At 40.3% G+C, this 21,856-nt stretch overlaps 1 protein-coding gene across 7 annotated transcripts in view; it reads right to left on the minus strand.

Moving 5' to 3' along the window:
• The window catches only part of PLEKHA1 (pleckstrin homology domain containing A1), an 82,428-nt gene that overhangs the window by 37,465 nt on the left and 23,107 nt on the right, over positions 1 to 21,856 (minus strand). For all 7 annotated transcript variants that reach the window (XR_014712523.1, XM_084635269.1, XM_084635274.1 and 4 more), the window contains 3 exons: positions 18,952 to 19,008; positions 16,993 to 17,038; positions 10,859 to 10,956 (listed from right to left, as the gene is read on the minus strand). Coding sequence is in view for 6 of the 7 variants with exons in the window: in XM_084635269.1 (XP_084491395.1) it covers positions 10,859 to 10,956; positions 16,993 to 17,038; positions 18,952 to 19,008 (201 nt within the window). In the remaining variant the exon portion in view is untranslated. The remainder of the gene's footprint in view (positions 1 to 10,858; positions 10,957 to 16,992; positions 17,039 to 18,951; positions 19,009 to 21,856) is intronic.

Genomic DNA, 21,856 nt, shown 5'->3' on the forward strand with positions numbered 1-21,856 from the left:
TTTTGAGTCAGGTGCCAGCGAGGTTATCTTGGCTTCTTAACCCTTTACAGGTGAAAGGGTTTTGCCTCTGGCCAGGAAGGATTTTATAGCACTGTATACAGAAAGGTGGTTACCCTTCCCTTTATATTTATGACAGACCCCATAAAACGAAATTTGATCCAGAACAAAATCTCATACTCTGGATATGGGAGTGATAAAAATAATTCCCTCAGAAGAAAAAAGGCTCTGTGGGTTCTACTCCATCTTCTTCACTGTTCAGATGTGCACTGGGGAGGGGCTGGTATCAGAGCCATGCTTGACCTCAGAAGGCTCAACAAGTGGAAGAGGGAAAAGTTTCAGATGAAGACTCTGGCCTCTATAGTGTTCTCTCTGTCCAAGGGTGGATTGGACAAAGCATTTCCTAACTTCAGTGGATCTAGCAGATGCATACCCACACACCCTATCAGGCCATGTCACTGCAAACTTCTGAACTTTGTCTATGGCCAGAAACATCAGTACCAAACACTCCTGTCCTCAACCCCCAGGGTTTTTACAAAGATGCTGGTAGTGATTATAGCCAGACTGAGATCACAGGGAACCCACCTGTACCCCTTCCTGGACGAAATGCTGATCAGCACTCCATCACCGTCATCAGCACATAGAGCTACGTCTCGGACACAATCTCTTAGAGGTGTGTGGCTTCATCATCAATGTCAAGGAAAGTTCCTTGATTCAGTCGACCAGAAAAAACACTCACCAAGGGGTAGAAATAGACACCTTGGTAGCAAAAAAGTCTATTCATTAGAAACATTCATGAAAATTCAGGATTTTATCATCTTGCTCTGGAGCACAGAAGGCTTCCCATAGCACTGTGTCTTCAACTGCTGGGCCTCCTGGTGTTGTATGACTACCCATGAGGTGATCCCTATACACATCAGCCACCTTTCAAGCCTTCACCCAAAAAGCGTAAGACCACTCCCCGAAACACATGAAAGATCAAGCATAGGTTCTGACACAAATGATCAACTCCCTACACTGGTGGTCAGCCTACAACAGTGTTCACAAAAGCATGCCACCTGTCTTCCAGATCGTCAAGTTCCACAATTAATGCCAGCCTGCATTGCTGGGGAACACACTTAGAGACCCAAACAGTTCAAGACTCCTAGAAGCTGGAGAAAAGAGCTCACAGCATAAGCACCTTAGAGATGAGTGGTCAAGCTGGCTCTGCAATCGTTCCAGTCTGCCCTAAAAGGGAATCATGTTCTGGTTCAGTCAGACAATACAACTACAGCTATATATTTAAATAACCAATGGAAAACAAGGAGCTCGGCACTACCCGTGGAAGAAAATAAGGTGGGTGGATCAGTTTCTCCTTTCCTTCACAGTTATCCACATAAAAGGGAATCTCAACTGAAAGGTAGACAGGCTCAGCAGGTGCAGGATCAACAACTCTAAGTGGTGCCTGAATCAGAAGGTTTTCAATCTCATCTTTCAGACATTCAGCCTCCCTTCAACCAACCTGTTAGTGAATCATATGGACACAGAGAAGCTGAAATACTTCACCAGGGAGACCATCCCAGATTCATGGGGACAGATGCCTTATCACACAGCTGGACACAGGACCTACACATTGCCACCCTTTCCACTACTGTTGAAGGCAGTCCAGAAAACACAAGTATTGGTTTTCAGACCATATAGACCTGAAATTGGAGCCTCTACTCAAGCCTCTGTGGAAACCGGACAGTTTCTCAGAAGGTCGTCTTCTTCATCCAGACCCAGAACAGCATCAGCTAACAGCCCGGCTATTGAAAGCGAAGTGCTAGAAGATCTGGGTCTGTCCTCCAGAGTCATTAAGACATTGCTTTTCTCTAGTACACCTCTAGGACAGTATCAATACTGAAAGCGTACTTCTCTATCAGATCCAAAGTCAATATCTGCCAAGAGCACAATGCAAATCCCAGAAATCCAGGAAGCCCAGACATTTTGGATTTTCTCCAAGAAGGTGGCATAGACAGAGGGCACTCCAGTACCATTGCATGTCAGGTATCTGCTCTTAGTAGCACACTCTTTCGCAGGATCCTTGGGCTCCCTGGAAGACAACCCTCATGTACTCAGATTCCGCTGAGCAATCGGGTTAGCCAGACCAGGGGCCAGGTCACTTTTTCCAAAATGGGGCCTACAGCAAGCTTTGGGGGCCTCAACAACCATCCCTTTGAGCCTTTGACTTCCATGTTGGCATTTTACTCATTAAGACTTGTTCCTTAAAAGCTGTCACGTCCACCAGACAAGTGTCAGAGCTGGCAGCCTTATCTATACAGGAGCCTTATTGCGCATTCCACAAGGACAAGGTAGTGCTCAGGATGACAGAATCCTTTATCCCTAAAGTTAATTTCTCCTTCCATGCTTTCAAAAAGGTTCTTCCTTTGTTCTATCCAAAACCACTACATCCAACTGAAAAGACATGGCACACCTTAGATGTCAGAAGAGTGTTGACAGTCTCTCAAGTGTACAGAGTCCATGAGATCATGCTCTGTGTCCTTCCACCAAAAACGCCAGGGACACAACCTCCAAGCCCTCCACTGAGAAGTGGATTAGACTGTGCACTGAGGAATTTTACAAAGCATCAGAGGCTCCTGTTTCAAGGTGCACCCGAGAAGATCCCTAGCAATCACAAGGGCTGAATAAGCAAGTATGCCCTCGTAGGAAGTTTGCCAAGTGGCAACTTGGTCTATAGCTAGCACCTTCATTAAGCAGTTTAAGGTGACTTGTCGGCTTTCTGCAGAGACAAACCTCCTGCAGGCAGTAACCCAGAAATAATGCAGACTTTTGAGCGAGCTTATGAAAAAGAGAAGGTACTTTCTTTCCTACCAAAAACTTTTTTCTTAATCCTCCCTACATCCATTCACTGCTCACTACTTCCCAAACATCCCAGAATTGTGTGAGACCTTAATAATTTCCTTTCTACTAGCAGCTCCCACACTTCTACCCAACCTCAGTGGCTCGTGAGCCAAAAGCCAGATATTAAATGAAATCATTACCATGACAGTCTTTCTTGGTCTAACATACAGAGTTATTTCATTACATTCAGAGTATTCGTTAATAATGTGATGTAAATTTATAGATTTAGCATAACTCATCTGGTGGCAAGTGGGAAAAGAGAAGGCATGGCCATAAGCACGCAGTGCCAAAATGCTGATCCACCTCCATGAGCCCAGACGTTCAGAATTGTGGTAGCCACTGCTAGCAGACAGGAAATTATTGGTAAGAAGTCTTCCAATCATACCAACTTGATCAATAAGAAAAAGTTGCCATGCCCTCTCAGCTGCCTCTGAAATCTACTTTCAATGAAAGTGACCCTCTGGAACTAAACCATGAGATCCTAGGTATCAGGGGTTTTCTCAAATTCAAGGTATTTTTGTGAATTCAGAAAGGTCTGCCATTAGCTAAACATGTAGAGAAGTTTGATCCAGCAGGACTTATCTCAATCAAGTCTTTCTTCCCACATTCTCCAAGTATTATTGCAGCACTTAGGAACCTAGTCATGGATTAGGACTTCATTGTGCTTCATGGAGCTGTACAAACACAAAACAAAAATATGATCCCTGCCCCAAAGAGCTTACAATTTAAGTATAGAGACAACAGATGGATTCAGACTGACCAACAGAGGAGTACAAGGAAACCATGAGACAGTATTGGTCAGCATGACCGTTCTCTCAGCAAACTTGCCGTCTAACCACTGCCAAGATTTTAGTAGGCACCATGACAAAACAGTTTTAAAGGAGGGAACTGAACGAGAACAATTAAATGGCTTTGAGGAGGTTTACAGGGAGCTCTTCCCAACCATGAGATGTAACATGGGACAAGGCACGAAAGCGCTTGTTTGAAAATTTAACTGGTGGGTGAAAGAGGCTGGCAGTGTGAGTCAATCAGAGGTAGGAGTCAATCTCACAATAGTGAATCAAAAAATAGGTAGCATGGGGATTAGCCGTAAAGGGCCTTGAAGTAGACTAATACCAGGAGCACAAAAACAGAGCCAATTACCTGGACAGATGGGAAACAGACAGACATTCTGCCTTTATTTCTTTTACACTCTTACTGTATGCAACATATTACCCAGGTGGGCCATCCTGAACCATGTAGCAAAATGATTTTTACAGATGCAGTACCCCTGATCATTGGGTGCCCAAGGTTGCGAAGGCATGTGGAGGTGTATTTTCTGAGCAGGCTTGCTCTTCGATCCTCAAAATATCTTGTAAAAGTGACTTAAACTTCTGCCACGCCCTGTGGTTCTGAAGCTTGATTTCCCCTAGGGAGTCTTTCAAAGAAGAGTATTTTTAAAGGAAATATCTAGTTTTAAACACTAACCAATCCAGAAGTGAGTGAGTGATAACATGGTTTACCAGTTTGGTAAACATTCTACTCATTTGCAGACTAACAAAAGTAGAGGAATTATACATTTGGAAAAAAAAGATTTTCTCAATTTTCAAAATCAGCTTATCTACAGTATACACAAGAAAATTAGACCTAATAGCAATTATACAAATCATACACACAATGTAACTAATAAAGCTAGCAGATATCAGCACTACAAGACTTGGATCACTTACAATTATTGAAATTTGGGCTTTTAAAAATGTATATTTTTTTGTATGAAGAATGCCATCCCCAGAATATTTTTATTGAGTACATACACTGGAAAAAAATCAAATATCTGCAAAGTAATTTTTAAAGTGCCACAATGAAGTGTCATACTAGTCTTTTCCACAGTACATTTACACACAAATATACCAGCCATAAACCAATATACTTATCTGATAAAACCAGTACGTGGTGTGCACATATACATTCCTCTTTTGATGCCTGGCCAGCAATGCACTTGAGTCAGACTTTTGCCAGAAGTACCACTAGGGGGCACACACATCCCTGCTCTCCTCATGCCCAGCCAAGACTATAAAAGGGGCCTATCTACTGCCTCCCTCTCCATTCCTTCTCACAGCTTATGCCAGTATTAACCAAAGTAGCAAGGAGGGTCTTGGAATGCATACGTGCACAACACATCTCAAAGAACAGTTACTGTAGGTAACTAACCATTTTTTTCTTCAAGTGATAGTGCACATATACATTCCACCTTAGGTGACTGTTGCACTTCTCTTACAGGTGGTGGGACTTCAGATAATCTGAACAGCAACTGCAACATGGACTTGCCGCAGCTTGCATCACCACCAGAGGCTTAAGTGAAGGCATAATGTCAGGAAAAGGAATGTACAGCCAACCATGTCACCACTACACCTATGTACATTATGGGAACGTTAGTCAGAAAGGCTGATGAAGTGGAGTTGGCCGTGGTGGAATCAGCTGTTACTCTAGTGCAGAAGATCACAGCAAAGCTTGAGACAGTCAGAGATCCAGGGTGATATATACTGTTGTTAACACTGGCTGACCTTTGACCCTCTTGGCATAGGCTACATAAGGCTTAGTAGAGAGGTTCTGAACACCTTAATGGTGTTGAGGTAGAATGGTAAATATTTAAAGTATAAAGTGTTTCCTCTACTTTGAAAGAATGAAGTGTGATCGGAGCGAAGTGTCGCTGGAGGGGCTACATTGAGAATGCTCAATCAGGGAAAACCGCAAATAATAGGGCAGACAATTCCCAAAACTGGTGATCTATTATTCTAATTAGATTCACCAAGCCAGTAACAAAACAGTTTCTGTACTATCTTACTGGTTACTCAGAAGCTAAAATACATTTCCCTTTAAGCAATCCAGTCTTTGGCTCCCATCCAGACAGTCAAGTCCATAAACTGGGGGTTACTTAAAACCTTATATAAAGTTCTACCAATCCCAAGAGAGAGGACGCCACACTACCCACCAGGTCAATAAATATTTCAGATCTAACTCAAATACACAGCTATAGCCAATTCTTATTAACTAATCTAAGATTTTTTTAAAAAATTAAGAAAGTTACTAAATTTAAAAGATTATACATACAGATACGAATAAAATTCTTAGGTCAGTTTCATAGCAGAGATGGTGAGGCTGCTGGTTTGTATTAGTCCTTCCAGAAACAGTTCAATAGATTATATATGGGCAGTCCATGTGTAGAGTTTGTTCAGATTCTTCCATGAGAATTTGCAGGGATAACAACAGAACAGACCTGGAGACCTCAGTCTTGTGACTTGAACTTCCCCTGACAAAATGTAAGCAGATCTGAGATAGTAAGGATCAGGTCCCAAAGTTTTTATAGCTGAAGCTCAGCTCATAAACCTTTTGGCAGCCAGTGATCACAGCAGGCATTTCTTGGATGAAGAATAGGTAATATACATTGTTGCTTTGAAGTAAAACAACTTCTTAGGCACACACTGGTAACTAGTTGCCTTCATTAGCATAAGGCAACTAACTATTCAAAAGGTAACCGTTCATAGGTAGTTTACTACAAACTTCAAAGAGAAATAAAGAATGATATTACACCACAAGTTTCATCTAAATGTGAATATTCCTTTAACTCTGAATATGATATAGTAATGAAACATTAAAGGCAGGAACCAAAGTTAAGCTTCTACTAGTTAATTAGATCACACCGTTAAGCTTCTAACAAGATATAGGTAAACAGACAAATACAATTAGTATTTACTTCTGATTCTCTGACAATACAGTCTTACATTTAAAGAATGCTACTTTTTTAGCATGGCTTTGCTAACTATCTACAAGAAATGGCCTTGTTTACCATTTCAGTACTTTTCTAGTATGTCCTTAAAGGTTGATTTTGGGTCATTTAGCCTGCTGGCTGCTTAACCCTCACTGGCTCAGTGTCACCTGAGGTTTAGGAAAAAAAAGACTAGAAACAGAACAGATTGATTCAATTCAGGTAAAGATCTTTGGCATGAACTTTGGATGCGGTCCGAGAGGCACATTATCCTTAGGGTAGCCATTAATTGGACCTTTCAAAAATCTGGAAGCCAGAGGGGGAGAGAACTCCGAGAACACCTTTATTGGCATGTAAGCTGCAGAAATGCAAGCCAGGTGAATCCTCATGGAACTGACTGAAAGGCCTGACTACTTCAGTTGTATCAAGTAATCCAGTGGAGGTGTAATGTCCATGCAATGTGGTGACAGAAAATCTCTTCTACTTTGCTACACAGGTAGTTCTAGAATCCTGTTCTGATAAAGAGCAGAAAGCTTGGACATCTTTGGACACAGTTTTCCCACTAGCATTTAGCCAGAGATAATCCATGCAATGGAGGTGGAGAGATTGAAGGTTGGGGGGCAGAGACTGATCTTGATTCTCAGACAGAAAGCCCTTTAGCAGAAGAAATTCATAGGTAGCCTGACAGAAAGTTAATACAGGTCTGTGAACCAGCACTGTCTCAGCCAAGCTAGTGCTACTAGGATCAACATTGCCTTCTCTCTCCAGTTTTCTGACTGCCCTGGGGATTAGAGGATCTGAATAGAATACATATTAGCAGCTGACCAGACACAGCAAAAGAAAGCATCTGTCATGGAACCAGGAGCAAGGCCAGCTGAAGCAAAACCTGCACTTGTTGTTCAGGTTGGTGGTGAATAAATCTATCATCAGATATTCCCCACTGCTGGATGATCTGGAGAAGGATGTCCCCTCTGACAGACCACTCATGATGGTCAACAAAAATCCTGTGTTTTTCACTTCACAATGGCGTTTTTCACTTCCAGAATATAGAAAGCTTTCAGTGTCACTCCATTTCTGATGCATAAGTTCCATAAACAGATTGCCTCCTGACACAACTGAGCTGATCTGGCACCTCGGGTCTGTTGAGAGGACACATGGCACTGGAGTTATGTATAACCACTTGCACTACCCAATTCTTGATGATGGGCATAAAGGTCTTGAACACTGGCTCATAGTGCCAGCACGTTTATGAGGAGAGAGACTTCTTGAGATGACCACAGGCTTGTGCACTCAGCATGTCAAGATGAGTGCCCTAACCACTCACTGAAGTCATGGCTGGCTCAAAGGGTAGAAAGGAATACCCTTGCAAATGTTTTATGGTCTCAACAACCACTCCAGGGACTGAAGCACTTGTGGGGTACGTAAATCTGCATGATGATGAGGTGAAGTCTGCATGCAGTCACTTAAGTTCACGATGCCATATGCTGAAAAAACTATAGGCAGGAATGTTCTGATGTGATCAGCAGTAATCCTATCAAGTCTGAAACAAGCCTGAACTAAGAACTTTGCAACTGTTGTATGTATTTGATTCCATTTAACCAATTTTAACTCTCATCTATATTTCTTTCTTTTTATGAATAAACCTTTAGATTTTAGATTCTAAAGGACTGGCAACAGCATGATTTGTGGGCAAAATCTGATTTTTATATTGACCTGGGTCTGGGGCTTGGTCCTTCGGGATCGGGAGAAGCTTTTTTCTTTTACTGGGGTATTGGTTTTCATAACCATTCATCCCCAGAAGGAGTGGTGCCTGTGTGATACTGGGAAACTGAAGCGTCTGAGGGAATTGCTTGTATGACTTCTGGTTAGCCAGTGGGGTAAGACTGAAGTCCTCTCTGTTTAGCTGGTTTGGTGTGCCTTAGTAGTGAAGGACCCCCAGCCTTGGGCTGTGACTGCCCTGCTCTAAGCAGTTTGTCCTGAACTGATATTCTCAGTAGTGTCCCGCCAAAGGCTGCTTTGTTATAATGGCCAACTTCTCTTTTCAGGTACTGAAAGACCTTGAATTCCTCTGGTGGCGAAGAAGTGGACTCAAGTATAAGAGTGTCCTCCAGAGAGGAGGAAATACGTGGAAGTATTTAGGGGTTTAGGGGTTCCTCCATGATTCCTTCTTCCTTAATAGGGTCCAACCCTGTGGTGAGGTGTACAAGCTGATAAGCCTACTCAATAAGTTCTTGTACAAGAGGATGAGAGAGACTGATGGGGCCTTAAGTTCCCTTGGGACAGGCCACAACCAGCAAGGCCATGGAAGGTATTTTGCATCTGGGTTGTTCAAACAGGAGGACATCATATGAGGGCTTAGAACCTGAGTCCATGCTCTGTGGCCAGTTCAGTGATCTAAAGAGTGTGAAGGCAATATCTGTCCCTCAGGCTCTGAGCCCAATGAGGAGATGTAGGACTCTTGTCAATAATGGAGACACTCCATAAATTATGACAATAAGATCCTTATGTTGCAGAGTATTTCAAACTCAATGAAGTCTACCTAGTTGGCAAAGTTTAACCCCAAATTTGGGAAGTGGTACTGGTACTTGATACCTAGAACTAAAACAGTCTAAACCCAATAAAATTTAATTTCAGGAATCCTGACTCCCTGTGCCAAAAGAATATTCTAATCTGTAATAGTAACTACAGAATACACTGAACTACCAGATATATGTTCACAGGTTACATTTTGAAAAAATTAGTAAATAAAATGCAGTAAAATTCAACACCACCTAGAAGGTTAGCAGTTCCAACAAGTAATGCCACTACCTACATACTTATGAAAAACTAGTCAACTGTTATGACTCCATATTATACTTGGGATCTTCTCCTTAAGTTAGGTAGAATTCTCAGATAACTCTTATCAAATAACTTTAAAACAAACTAGCACAAAACAATTGGCCAGTATTTAAACAATCGGACTTGTTTTAGGCAAATGAAGCCTACTCATATATTCAGCCCTTTTGAAATGCAAATTTGACACGTTATAATCACCTCTGACAAACTAAATTCCTTGATTTTGAACTGCAATAAAGTACTCAACAATTAGTGAAAGCTATGCAGCTTTTAACATAAAAAATCCTACTAAGTTTTAAGTGAACATATTTTACTCCATTTTAAAAATGCTAACACTGTAGAGTACTTGTGTGTGTGATATCCTCAAAGAGTTTCTATTTAAGTATTTTTTAAAAATAAGGATCAAATACTATCTAATACATTGCTTTGATACAGTTTATTTTCTAACTGGAAAGCAACAGTAACCAACCTAAAGTAGAAACAAAATATTTTTACAAATATATTTGTAATTCCACAAAAAAATGAGCTAAATCAAATAGCAACCATGTCAACAATTAGAAATGCCACTTCCCTAGGCACCCTAAAGAGGAGCAGGTTACTGAAAACTGGGAGCTGGAGTACAAATACACGTACTGTGCTCAGTCTGAGTCCTTGTGTGTTTATTTGGAAGCACACTTATGAAGTTTTCTCTCTGAAACAGCACGAAGGAAAATAGGCTAAAGTAACTTCTGCTTCATGAAGAGATCAGACGTAACCTGTGGGCATTTTTGGTCATGTGGTAACAAGCTGGTCTGGTGCAAAACAAAAACCTCTATAAGAACAACTTATTTGTTAAATTAACCCTTCACTGTCAGGATCTGTGGAATGCCATGACATACAAGCAGTTTGCATTAGATGCAACTGAAAATCAAAGCCCCCTATAACATAAACTTTATTCTCTTCAAATATTGCTAAATTAAACTCAGAAGGGACCAGAAAACAACTGCACTGGTTAAACTACAATATGGTCGTATCAACCTCTTCCACAAAAGGAGAAAAAAAGAAAGACCAAATACTTTAAAAACACATTAACTAAAAAGTACACTTCAGTAATTTTGTAAACTATTGTTACTATTGAAAAATTAGATAAAAATCTATTTTTGTCAAATTTTCTAAGTAAAAATAAAATATCTTCAGTCTGTTTCCCTCTTTCCCTTGTAGAGTCAGTTTCTTCCTTTTGTATGGGGCTTAGCAATAGGGGAAGAGAACAATTTTTAAAAGACAAAAAAAAAAATCTACAAAAATCAGCAATGATCCTTGAGGGCGATGTAAAATTTGAGATTGACTAGATTTCTATTTGACAATGTCTCTTTACAGATGATTAATGCTCTCAATTGTGGAAAAATTAATAGAACTACTTACTGTGATTTTGATAGCTTTGTTCAGAACATTTACCCATTCTACTAGGTCTTGCTGATCATTGGCTTGTAGAAAATACTTTCTCATCCCCGCATTCATAACTGTTAAGATATTAGAAAGTAATTAAATTGCACTGAAAAAATAATTGAAATCAGACAGTTTAAATACTCAACTTGGATTATTCCATCTTCCTCTTTTATGCAATACTGTCACAGAAATCTCATGAAACTTACAGCTACTTTAAGTTTATCTTGTTTTACACATAGCTAAATAATTTCAGATATGAATTGTGTTTTTCAAAAACTTTCCAGTTAATACTTTACTACCCAACATAGGAATTGCTGTAAGAAAACAGCCATGAAAAAAACCTTGTTGTACTAAGAGGTCGCCATCTTATGCAGTCCCTCCTTGACTCAGTTTAGTCTAAATTTCACACTACATCCAGCTTTCATGCTTGTTAGAGTCTGGGTATTTCCCTTTCCAGTCTGACCAATTCTCATCTTTGGCAACAAGTTCTCCTCCCCCAACTATTCTTTTGTGTTAAACACGCTATCCACCTGGACTAACCTGTTTGGGGTTGGGATAAGCTCAAACCTACTAAGTGCAATCAAGACTATCAATTATTACTCCCTAGCTATCGGTTTTTAATGACTTCTAATCACTCTTTTGGATTTGTCTATTGTACTATTGGAGAACTGATGCACAATTTGAATTGTTAATCTGTCTAGGCATGTTAGTGCCACACTTCAACATTACTGCTCCCCAGAAAATGGCTTATTTCTCTATCAAGTAGGATTTTCCTCTGGATGTTTTCCAATCCATTACACAGAGTACTGGGTTCTTTTCTAGCTTGCACATAAAAGATTACTGTTTATTTCTATCATCAGAGTACCTAGGACCACTCAGTCATGGATCAGAATCCTATTGTGCTAGGTGCTGTACAAATATGGGGAAAAAAGACATTATAATCTAAGTGTAAGGAAAGAGACAACAGATGGGTACAGACCAACCAACAGCGGAGAACAAGGAAACAATGAGACAATATTGGTCACCATGGTAAGCTGTGGTCTCATCATAACAGCAGCCTAACCATTGTCAAGTTTTTTTGTAGGCTTATTGTGAAAGGAAAGTTTTAAGGCAAGGGCGGGCAAACTTTTTGGCCTGAGGGCCGCATCAGGTTTCTGAAATTGTAAGGGGAGGCTGTGCCCTCCAAACAGCCAGGCATGGCCCAGCCCCCGCCCCCATCCAACCCCCCCCCCACTTCCCGTCCCCTGACAGCCCCCCTCCTGCCCCATCCAACCCCCCCTGTTCCCTGACAGCCCCTACCCCACACTCCCACCCCTGATCTCTGTCCCCTGACCGCCCACCCCTAACTGCCCCCCCGCCGCCCCATCCAACCCCCCCCTCCTTCCTGACTCACCCCCCAGAACCCCTGCCCCATCCAACCACCCCCTTCTCCCTGACCACTCCCGGACCCCTCGCCTCTAACCCCCCCCACCTTCCTGACTGCCCCCAGGGACGACTGCCCCCATTCAACCCAGTTCCCTGCCCTCTGACCACCCCGACCCCTTATCCACACCCCTGACCACCCCCCGAACTCCCCTGCCCTCTATCCAAACCCCTGCCCCTACTCCCTGCCCCCTTACCATGCTGCCTGGAGCGCCCATGGCTGGCAGCGTGGCTGTACCAGGACAGGCAGCCACAGAGCACAGAGCACTGGTTCAGGCTGGGCTCTGCAGTCCTGCCACCCAGAGCATTGTGCCACGTGGCGGCGGGGGAGGGAACAGCCTCCCGGGCCAGGAGCTCAGGGGCCGGGCAGGATGGTTCCACGGGCCATAGTTTGCCCACCTCTGTTTTAAGGCAATATTAGAAGAATGAGTTAGTTTTGCAGATATTTACAGGAAGTTTCTCCCAAGCGTTAGGGGCAGCATTGGAAGAAGCACAATAGTGCTTCTTTGAAAATTTTACAAGTGGGCAATAGAAGCTGGCACCATAGGCCAATCAGAGGTGGGAGTCAACCTTTCCAATATTAAATGAGAGATAAGTCATGAAAAGCACTGAAAATGAAAGCCAGTGGAGCATGCAGAATGGGGTGACATAGCAACAGGCTAGAAAAAAAGGAGCTTTGCAGCAGCATTCTGAATGGATATGAATGGGGCAAGATTACAATTGCTGAAGCCAGAGGAAAAAATGCTGTGGTAATCAAGATATGAGGTAATAACTGAATGAGAGTTTTAGCTATGAGGATCAATCGGAAAGGCTGTATCTTAGTGAAGTTATGCAGAAAGAATCTGGAAGATTTAGACATAGCCTAGATGTGAAAACCTAGAGAAAGGTCTAACAAGCATGAAAGCTTAGACTCGGGTCTAAGATGATATTCAGGCTATGGGCTGAGTGACGTGCAGGATGGTGATGTTGCCCACAGTGATTGAGAAAGGAAGTAGCAGAGAGGGCTTGGGGGAGCTTGGTTGCAGTCATGTTGAGCTTGAGCTGACTGCTAGACATCCATGGGAAGATGATGCGAGACAGGCTCAGAGTTTAATTTCAACAAGAGACATGTATCTGAACTGTTAAATTGAATGCGTGTGTGTGTGAGAGATTTCCCAGAGATAAGGTGCAGAAGGAAAGAGAACGAAACCAAGGAATCCCTACCTTAAGTTGGAGGAGGATTCTCTGAAGGATATGCTCAAGGAGCAGTTAGAAAAGTAGAAGAACCGGGGAGGACAGAATTACAGAAGCCAAGGAAGGATAAGATTTCAAGAACAGCATAGTCAACTGTGTCGGAGGTGGCTGACAGCTAAAAGAGGACAAGGATGGAGTGCTGTTTCTGAGTTTTGGCTACAGAGAGATCACTAGACACTTTGCAAAAAGAAAAGGAGTACTTGTGGCACCTTAGAGACTAACCAATTTATTTGAGCATGAGCTTTCGTGAGCTACAGCTCACTTCATCGGATGCAACCGATAATTGTAATTGGTAATTGTGTTTTCAGTTGAGCAGAAAGGGTGAAAGATTGAAGAGGGTCTAGGAATTCTAGACAGCGATCGTAAACACCGTGTGCAATTATCTTAAAGATGGAACGGGAGAAGAAGATGGGGAAGTAGACAGAGAGGGAAGTGGGGTCGTGAATGGGTATTTTTAAGATGGGAGAAACTAAAATATAATTGTATTTTCAGGGGAAAAGAACCAGAGGAAAGTGAAAGATTAAGGAAAATAATAAACGTTGCACAATTTACATTTAAGTTATAAAATAGACATTCAGAGTACTACTATTAAATGTAGACAGACTAATATAGGTAAGTCTGGTCTAATTTGAAAACGTAGCATTTAAGGGACAACTTAACTTAAGATCAGACTAATATTTCTACTTTTTGTCCTGGGTAGATGCATGATCATGAATTGCATGAACTTTGGGGCTCTATTTAATAACTGGTTTTATTTAAACTAAAATTCGTTTTTAAAGAAAATATTCAAAATGTATACAAAGATTCTTATTTTACTATCAGAATTTAGCAGTCTATTGACTCAAGCCAATTCTTATTTTACTTGGCAGTACCAACACTACCCAAGACTAATTACACCAAAGGAGAATAAATTACACCTATCTTTTCAACAGAGGCTGTGTCTAGGCTGCACCACAGCACAGACTATGGAGATGTGAATTGCAGCACGCATTAAACTGCTATGCTAAATTTGTTCTGTGTGAATGCTGCTAGCGCAAACCCAAAGATACCCAGCTCTTGTTAATGTATCCCTCTTCAAACAGGACTACGTAAAAGCAAAACTAGGTAACTTTTAGTTCACACCAGCAGCATCTACACAAGGTAGTTACAATTCAGCTCTTCAGCATGTGTGCTGCAATACACATGCCAATAGTCCAAACTACAGGGCTCCCAGAGTAAAGGTCAAGGCCAATACATTAACATAAGCTAATAATCAGTAGAAAAATATTTATCCTGAAGTAGGAACAGATCTGGTTTACATTAAACATTAGTCACGTTAAATCTTCACTCAAGATTGAAAACTTAGGCAGAATAGCAAAATCAACGTATTCTGTCATAACGCTCTAGTCCATTGCTGCCCACGTTGTTCAGTCAGTTTGTTAGTCTAAGGTGCCACAAGTATTCCTTTTCTTTTTGTTCAGTCAGTGACATTCTTAATGATCCATTACATTTTCACAAGTTGGGCTAAAACTGACGACAGTAGTGTCAACTATCAATCCACAACATCCAAGACTGTGGAATGAGATTGTTAAAAATTTGATACAGTATGTAACACTTGCAGAAAAAAAAAGTCCAAACTTATTTAAAATATAATTCTCAAAATATTTTGATAATTTAACAGAGCAGATGTGCATAAGCAAAATGTGCATAAGCTTCCCCCAGTCTCTTTCTTTCCTATTTTACCTGGCAGGACCAACAATACTGCCAAAGACCAATTACACCAAAGGAGGACGAATTACACCTATCTTTTCAACTGAGGCTGTGTCTAGGCTGCACCACAGTACAGACAATGGAGATGTGAATAGCAGCACGCACCAAAGCAGTCCCTATAAGGGACTGCTTTGAGCTGACCGGGTAACACAAACCCACCGTAGAACTGGGCTACTTGGTCAGCTGGAGATACCCATGGTGCTGGGAAATCCCCAGGTGGCCCCATAACCTTCAGACTGCAGTGTGAAGTACGCAGTCATAACACTGCTATGTTCTGGAAGTCTCCAGCCATCTCTTGGGGCTATTGTAGGCAGGTATTAATTGTACAGCAGTCCTGAAGCTTCCCTAACTTACAGAGCCCTCAGCAGCCTCAAGAATTGGGGGAGCCACCTCGCTGCTGTCCATCCCTTCAGTTTCTGTACTGAACATGGGTAACTCAGATGTGAGGATCGAGACCAAAGTGCGTAACACGCTCTTCAGAAAACAAATGCACAAATTGTACAAGTCTATTTTCATATTATGTTGTTCTTGTTACATAATTGTATGGGATCTACAGTCAAGTCTTGACACATTAAACACATCAAAAATACCAGCTTTTAGCTTCAAAGAACTAGTGAGAAAAAAATGCATACAGGTGTTTCCAGTGACAGGCCCCAAGATCAACAGGAGTCGTGCCTATGTATGGTAATAGGAACTGTCTAAGCATCTGGCCATGCAATCTGCATTTTACAACTGCACACAGTAGGCTACATATTGAGAGGAAGCAGCATAGAGGACTACTAGTTTGCCTTTTGGATCTATAGCTGTGCTCCCATAATACAAGGAATAGTTAATAGAAAGGAGAAACAGGCTTAACATATACTTTTACCTAGTGTGTTCGAGAAAGTATAACCTAGATATATCTCCAGCAACATTTATTGAACAGCTGTGTCAAAATATTTCTTTGAATGTAGATATAAGGCTAGATTTTCAGATTGGGATGAATAACTGCTCTGTTTTTGCAGAGAACTTTCAAGATCCAAATTGCTTCTGTCACAGGATTCTAGATTATGATAAATTCTGGACAAATGCCATTTCATACATTAAACAGTGGAAGAAAAGGAGAATAAATGTGTGCTTTTAGAAAAAGAATCAGAGCTATAAATTCACTTTATGCTAAAGGATTAAACTGCCAGTAAACAGAGTAAACAAAACGTTTTTCTTAAGCATAACATTAACCATTAGACCAAAGTTTAACACAACAAACAATTTGACAGGCATCATTAATATTGGTGTATCTACAATATCAACATAACTTTTCCCTCTATAATACAGATTAAAATAGTTCACTTACTTGCCTTCAGAGCTGAATTATCTGTGTCAGATACCCTGAGAACAACCCATCTTCTTTATTTAAATTAATTAGTTTACCTACTGATTCAAAAAAGCCCCAAAACATCCCAGCAACAGCTGCCAGCTAGTCACTTGTAGCTCAGTAAGCTGCAGTTTTTAAAAAGCCATTAAAAACTCATAAAAGAAACCAACGTTCTCCCTTTATATTAGGAAGGAAATCAGGAATATAAATAAATTTAGAACTAACAAGCACTACCGGTAGTACCTAATATTAGAACTGCAGAACATACCCTGGTTTCAATTTTTTATTTTTTTTTTTTATTTTTTATTTTAAAAAGAGCAATTTGACAGATGTCGAATACACTAGAACTTACCAAAACAGAATTCTGCCTTTGGCCTTAGCTTAGTTGCATCGCTAACCTAATGAGAAAATTAACATGTATAATAAATACTGTAAGTGACATTACATGTACAATATCTAGTGTGTACATTATATAACATACACATTCAGTTTAAGATTAACAGTTCAACATTACATGGAAACATAAAATATATGTTTCCATTCCTTACATTTAGGGACCCATCTCATTCCTGGAAAGTGAAAGCCATTCCTTGACACTTGTTAAATTCTGCCAAGCATCTAAAGCACAAGTGAAGAAAGCTAGTCTCATCTTTATTTTAGGATTTTAAATTGCTACCCATTAGTAGTATTTCAGCATAATGAATGTGAAATCAATAGCAACAGCAAAGTCCCTACTGGACTTCATGAACTCCAAAAATTTTTTTGGGATAAATAAAAGTCTGGAATAAGGATTTTGTTTTTGAGTTTTGATTTTATTAACCCTCTTCCTCCGCTAATGCATTTCTAGTGTCTCATCACCGTAATATTCCTTCAACCCAAACCTGATTTGTGCACCTTTTCAGATTTAGGACTTGAAATTTCAAGAAGAGCTGTGTAATTTAGGGCAAATTAAGCAAATACGAGATGAATGATGATAGTTGTAAGCACATCGGTGGTAGTGTCCCTGGACATCTACCTACCCTTATGACCCAATGTCACCCAAAGTTAACCAGAAGACAAGAAGATTGCAGAATGGATCGTAGAAGATAGTAAAAAAGGAAAGTAAAGGTATCAAAATAATTGGAGAAAGGAAGAACAGGAATGAGATGTATGGACAAGAGAAGGCAATTTCATTTTCCCATTCTTTTTATTTCTTACAGGACATTGTAATATTTTCTATCAACCTAACCTCAAAATTTGCTTCCTTCTGCTCCATTTTCTATGAATTTTTGCACCCCTACAAGTATTTAGTTTCTGATTAAATTGTTTCTAGAAGTTTCCTGCGTTGCTCTTTAAGAGATTATACGATCTGCAAACTATCATATTAAATGAGTATTCTTTCCTTTGTAAATGGCTTCAGTTTCTCAGAGGCAAACTGGAACACAGATTAATAGGTACAAGTTCAAATTAGAGTTCAACCTGAATCCACAGTTTAGAATGCTAATTCTATTACATACAAGGACGAATAGCTGGAATTTAATTTTTTGGAAGCAAATCTAGACAAGTATCACCAAGAAGCCGGTTAAAAAGAACACCTAGACGGGTTTCTGCATTCCCTACTGCTTTGACTAGCTCTAATGCTTTTAATGTTTCTTGAAACTTCAGGAGCAGTAACCACATTAATTCCCCCCCCTAGTATATCATCAGATATACCCCACAAATCTACTACCTGTAATTTCACAGGTAAGGCCAGATGAGACCACTGTGACCATCTAGTCTGACCTTCTGAACAACACAGGGCACAGGATGTCCCTGAATAAATTCCTGCTTGAACTAGAGCATAACTTTCAGAAAAAATCCAATCTTGATTTAAAAGTTGTCTGTGACACAGAATCAACCACAATACTTGATAAATTGTTCCAGTGGTTAAATAGCCCCATTAAAAATTCATGCCTTATTTCCAGTCTGAATTTGTCTTGCTTCAATGTCCAGACACTGGTTCTGGTTATACCTTTATCTGCTATACTGAAGGCCCATCAAATATTTGTTCTCCATGTACATACTTACAGACTAATCGAGTCACCCCCTCCCCCACATAACCTTCTCCTTGTTAATCTAAATTGTTTGAGTTCCTTGAGTCTATAAGATATGTTTTCTAATCTTTTCATCCTTCTTCCAGCTTGTGTCTTAACTCTCGTCAATTAAAATTATTCAGTAAGGAGTTCTGGCAATTTCATAAAATCATAGCTGCTAGTATCACCAAAATCTACTGATAGAATTACAATCTTACACATAGACAAGAAGTATATCACTTATAGGTCAACTGACATACCTTTGAAATGTAGGTAAGTTTAATAGCTCCAACAGGTGGAGAGCCAGAGGGAAGGTTCTATTAAAAAAAAAAGCAAAATAATATGGCATGAAACTAAATTATCCTCCTACCACATAACACGTTCTATATATACATGCATCATGAATCTAATCTAAGCTTCATGAACAAAAAAAATTCTATACACTTGCATTCACAATACAACATCCAACACAATGTATGCTTTAACAGGATTTAAACTATTTGGTTTCATTTATTAAACAAACATCTGGTAATCAACTAAAACTGAATGGTTGTTGGAAATAATGCTGGTGTTAATTGTTTCAGAGATTTATGCATTTTACTATAAGAAAAAGAATTCTTGCAGATTTGTAACCAGGAAATGCTCCTAAAAGCACACTTGTTCCTTAACAGATGTTGTTGAGTCAAGATGATGGCATCTTACATATTTTGATAGAAAAGGGACATTCAGCTACCTCCAAGAATGCTTTCCTTATGTAACAGTACTTTCTAAAATACATTAGTATTGTTGCAAAAGACTGGGATATTAAGTCAACTGGAGGAAAATGGAAGGTGTACAAGTTCCTTACCAGCAATGTTAAGTCTACAAGCCTGATTGCAGTTTGGATTGTGACAGTCTCTTGATACTAGTAACAGCAACAAGTACCACGCACTGGCCTATTAGCATATTAACACGTATTTGTGTTATTTTTCATAGCAAGTCTATAGTTGGGAATTGCAATTTAAAGGAGCAAAACAATTATGTACGTTTTACTGCATTCAGTGGTAAAATATGGTGAACTTTCTATTTAATTTGTTTCCAGTGAAACTTGCTGTGCATCTCTTTATTTTATCATTCCTTCTTATCTTCAGTTTCACTTCACTTCTGTTCCATAATAGGACAGTTTATGTTCAAAATACATAGGTACGGACAAAAAAGAAAGTAGCTAACAAGAAAAGCTACGTCATGACCTATTTTGGGAAAAAAGAGGGAATGAAGCCATGTTTGTCATGTACACATTTCCCTATATTTATTCTCCTCCCACCACAAATTCTCATTCAAGATAGTCTTTTCTAATTTATGCTGTCACTCACTCTCTTACCCTTGCACATCCACACTGGTTATTTTAATAGAATAGACTAAGTTTTGCAATTAACATCCACAAGTAATAACTAAAACTAAAGAGAATTAAATCAGCTGGAATTTAAGTTGAGCTCCCAGACTTAATCCCAGATGCTCATGTATGCAAGTAGTTCCAGTGACTTCAATGAAGTTTTTTGTGAGTGTTAAGCAGAAGTAAAAATTTCATTTTAAAACATGCCTAAAAATCTTGCTTCTGTATTAATCTTCTAAAGGCCAAGTTTAAGATCTCATGCTTCTCAATGAGACTTAACTGTCACCAAAACATTTCACACAACATTTTAACATATGATGCAATTATTTCCTACCAAGTATCACAAATCCCAGGATTATTGGTCTTGGGACAAAAATGAAGCAAAATTTAAAGTATGTATTCGTCTTTTTTTTTAACCTACAGAAATCCCATTATTGATTTAGATTTTTTTTAAAGAGACAAATGAAAACTTTTTTTGGAGGTGGGCATGAGCGAAGGTTAAACTACAATGTTTGTAACTAATCTTCTACAGATGAGGTTGGTAAAAACATTTGGTACTAAGACTGCTGAAAATTTCAACATATTCCCGCAGCAGGTGAGTACAGGGGGCATCCTTTCCCCACCCTCACTTTCGGCGGGAAGCGGAGCGCCGCATCTGGGAAGTGGCACAGGCTGGGGCCGCATTGCTCCACTTCCCGCTGCTGCCGGTGACAGCCTGTCAGGGGGTGGGGGGGTCAGGAAACAAGGAACTGGGAGGCAAAGCAAGTTCTATAGAACATGGTCTCACCTATAACACGGCAAGATTTTTTTGTCTCCTGAGGACCGTGTTTTATCGGGGTAGAGGTGTATATGGATACACAATGCATCAAGATGTGTGCATCTTGAAAATATGGAAGCAGAGTTAAGAATTTAGTATTTTGCACTTACGTAACACCTTTCATCTAAGGATTGCAAGTAGTTTCCAAATAAACATCAACACCTCATTAAGAAAGGCAAGTATTAAAATTGAAAAATGCAATAGCCTAAAGACGCAGTACTTCAATTATAAGAAGTCCTAAACCTGCGCCAATGCTACTTTAAGGGACCAACAGTTTTAAGGTCCAGGGACAACTCCAGTGGCATTAGTTCAGCATCATCCATTGCCAGGAGAAGGATTTGATAGCAGCCTTCAACTACCTGAAGGGGGGTTCCAAAGAGGATGGAGGTAGGCTGTTCTCAGTGGTGGCAGATGACAGAACAAGGAGCAGTGGGGGAGGTCTAGGTTGGATATTAGGAAAACTATTTCACTAGGGGGGTGGTGAAGCACTAGAATGGGTTACCTAGGGAGGTGGTGGAATCTCCATCCTTAGAGATTTTTAAGGCCAGGCTTGACAAAGCCCTGGCTGGGATGATTTAGTTGGGACTGGTCCCGCTTTGAGCAGGGGGTTGGACTAGATGACCTCCTGAGGTCTCTTCCAACCCTAGTCTTCTATGATTCTATGTATCGGGTTTGCAATCTGGGGATCTGGTTAAAAACTTCAAACAATTAGAAAAGTAAGAAGCCAGGGGAAGATCAGCTTCTCTCATCCTCATTTATTTCAGATGCTCCTCTTGCAACTCTAATCCATGTCTTTGTCAGTTTGATATCAGACAACTGCAATATACTCTCCATGGGAACACATCTTGGATCAATCCAGAAAATGTAGCTGATGCAGAATCTGGTAGACTGCTTGTGAAACAGTGAGTCATTTAGTGAGCAAATTGAATATATCTCATCTGTAGTAGCTGCCTACTGTTTCCTGGATTGATTCTGA

This window comes from Lepidochelys olivacea, assembly GCF_965140295.1.
Source record: "Lepidochelys olivacea isolate rLepOli2 genome assembly, chromosome: 7".
Lineage (NCBI taxonomy): Eukaryota > Metazoa > Chordata > Testudines > Cheloniidae > Lepidochelys > Lepidochelys olivacea.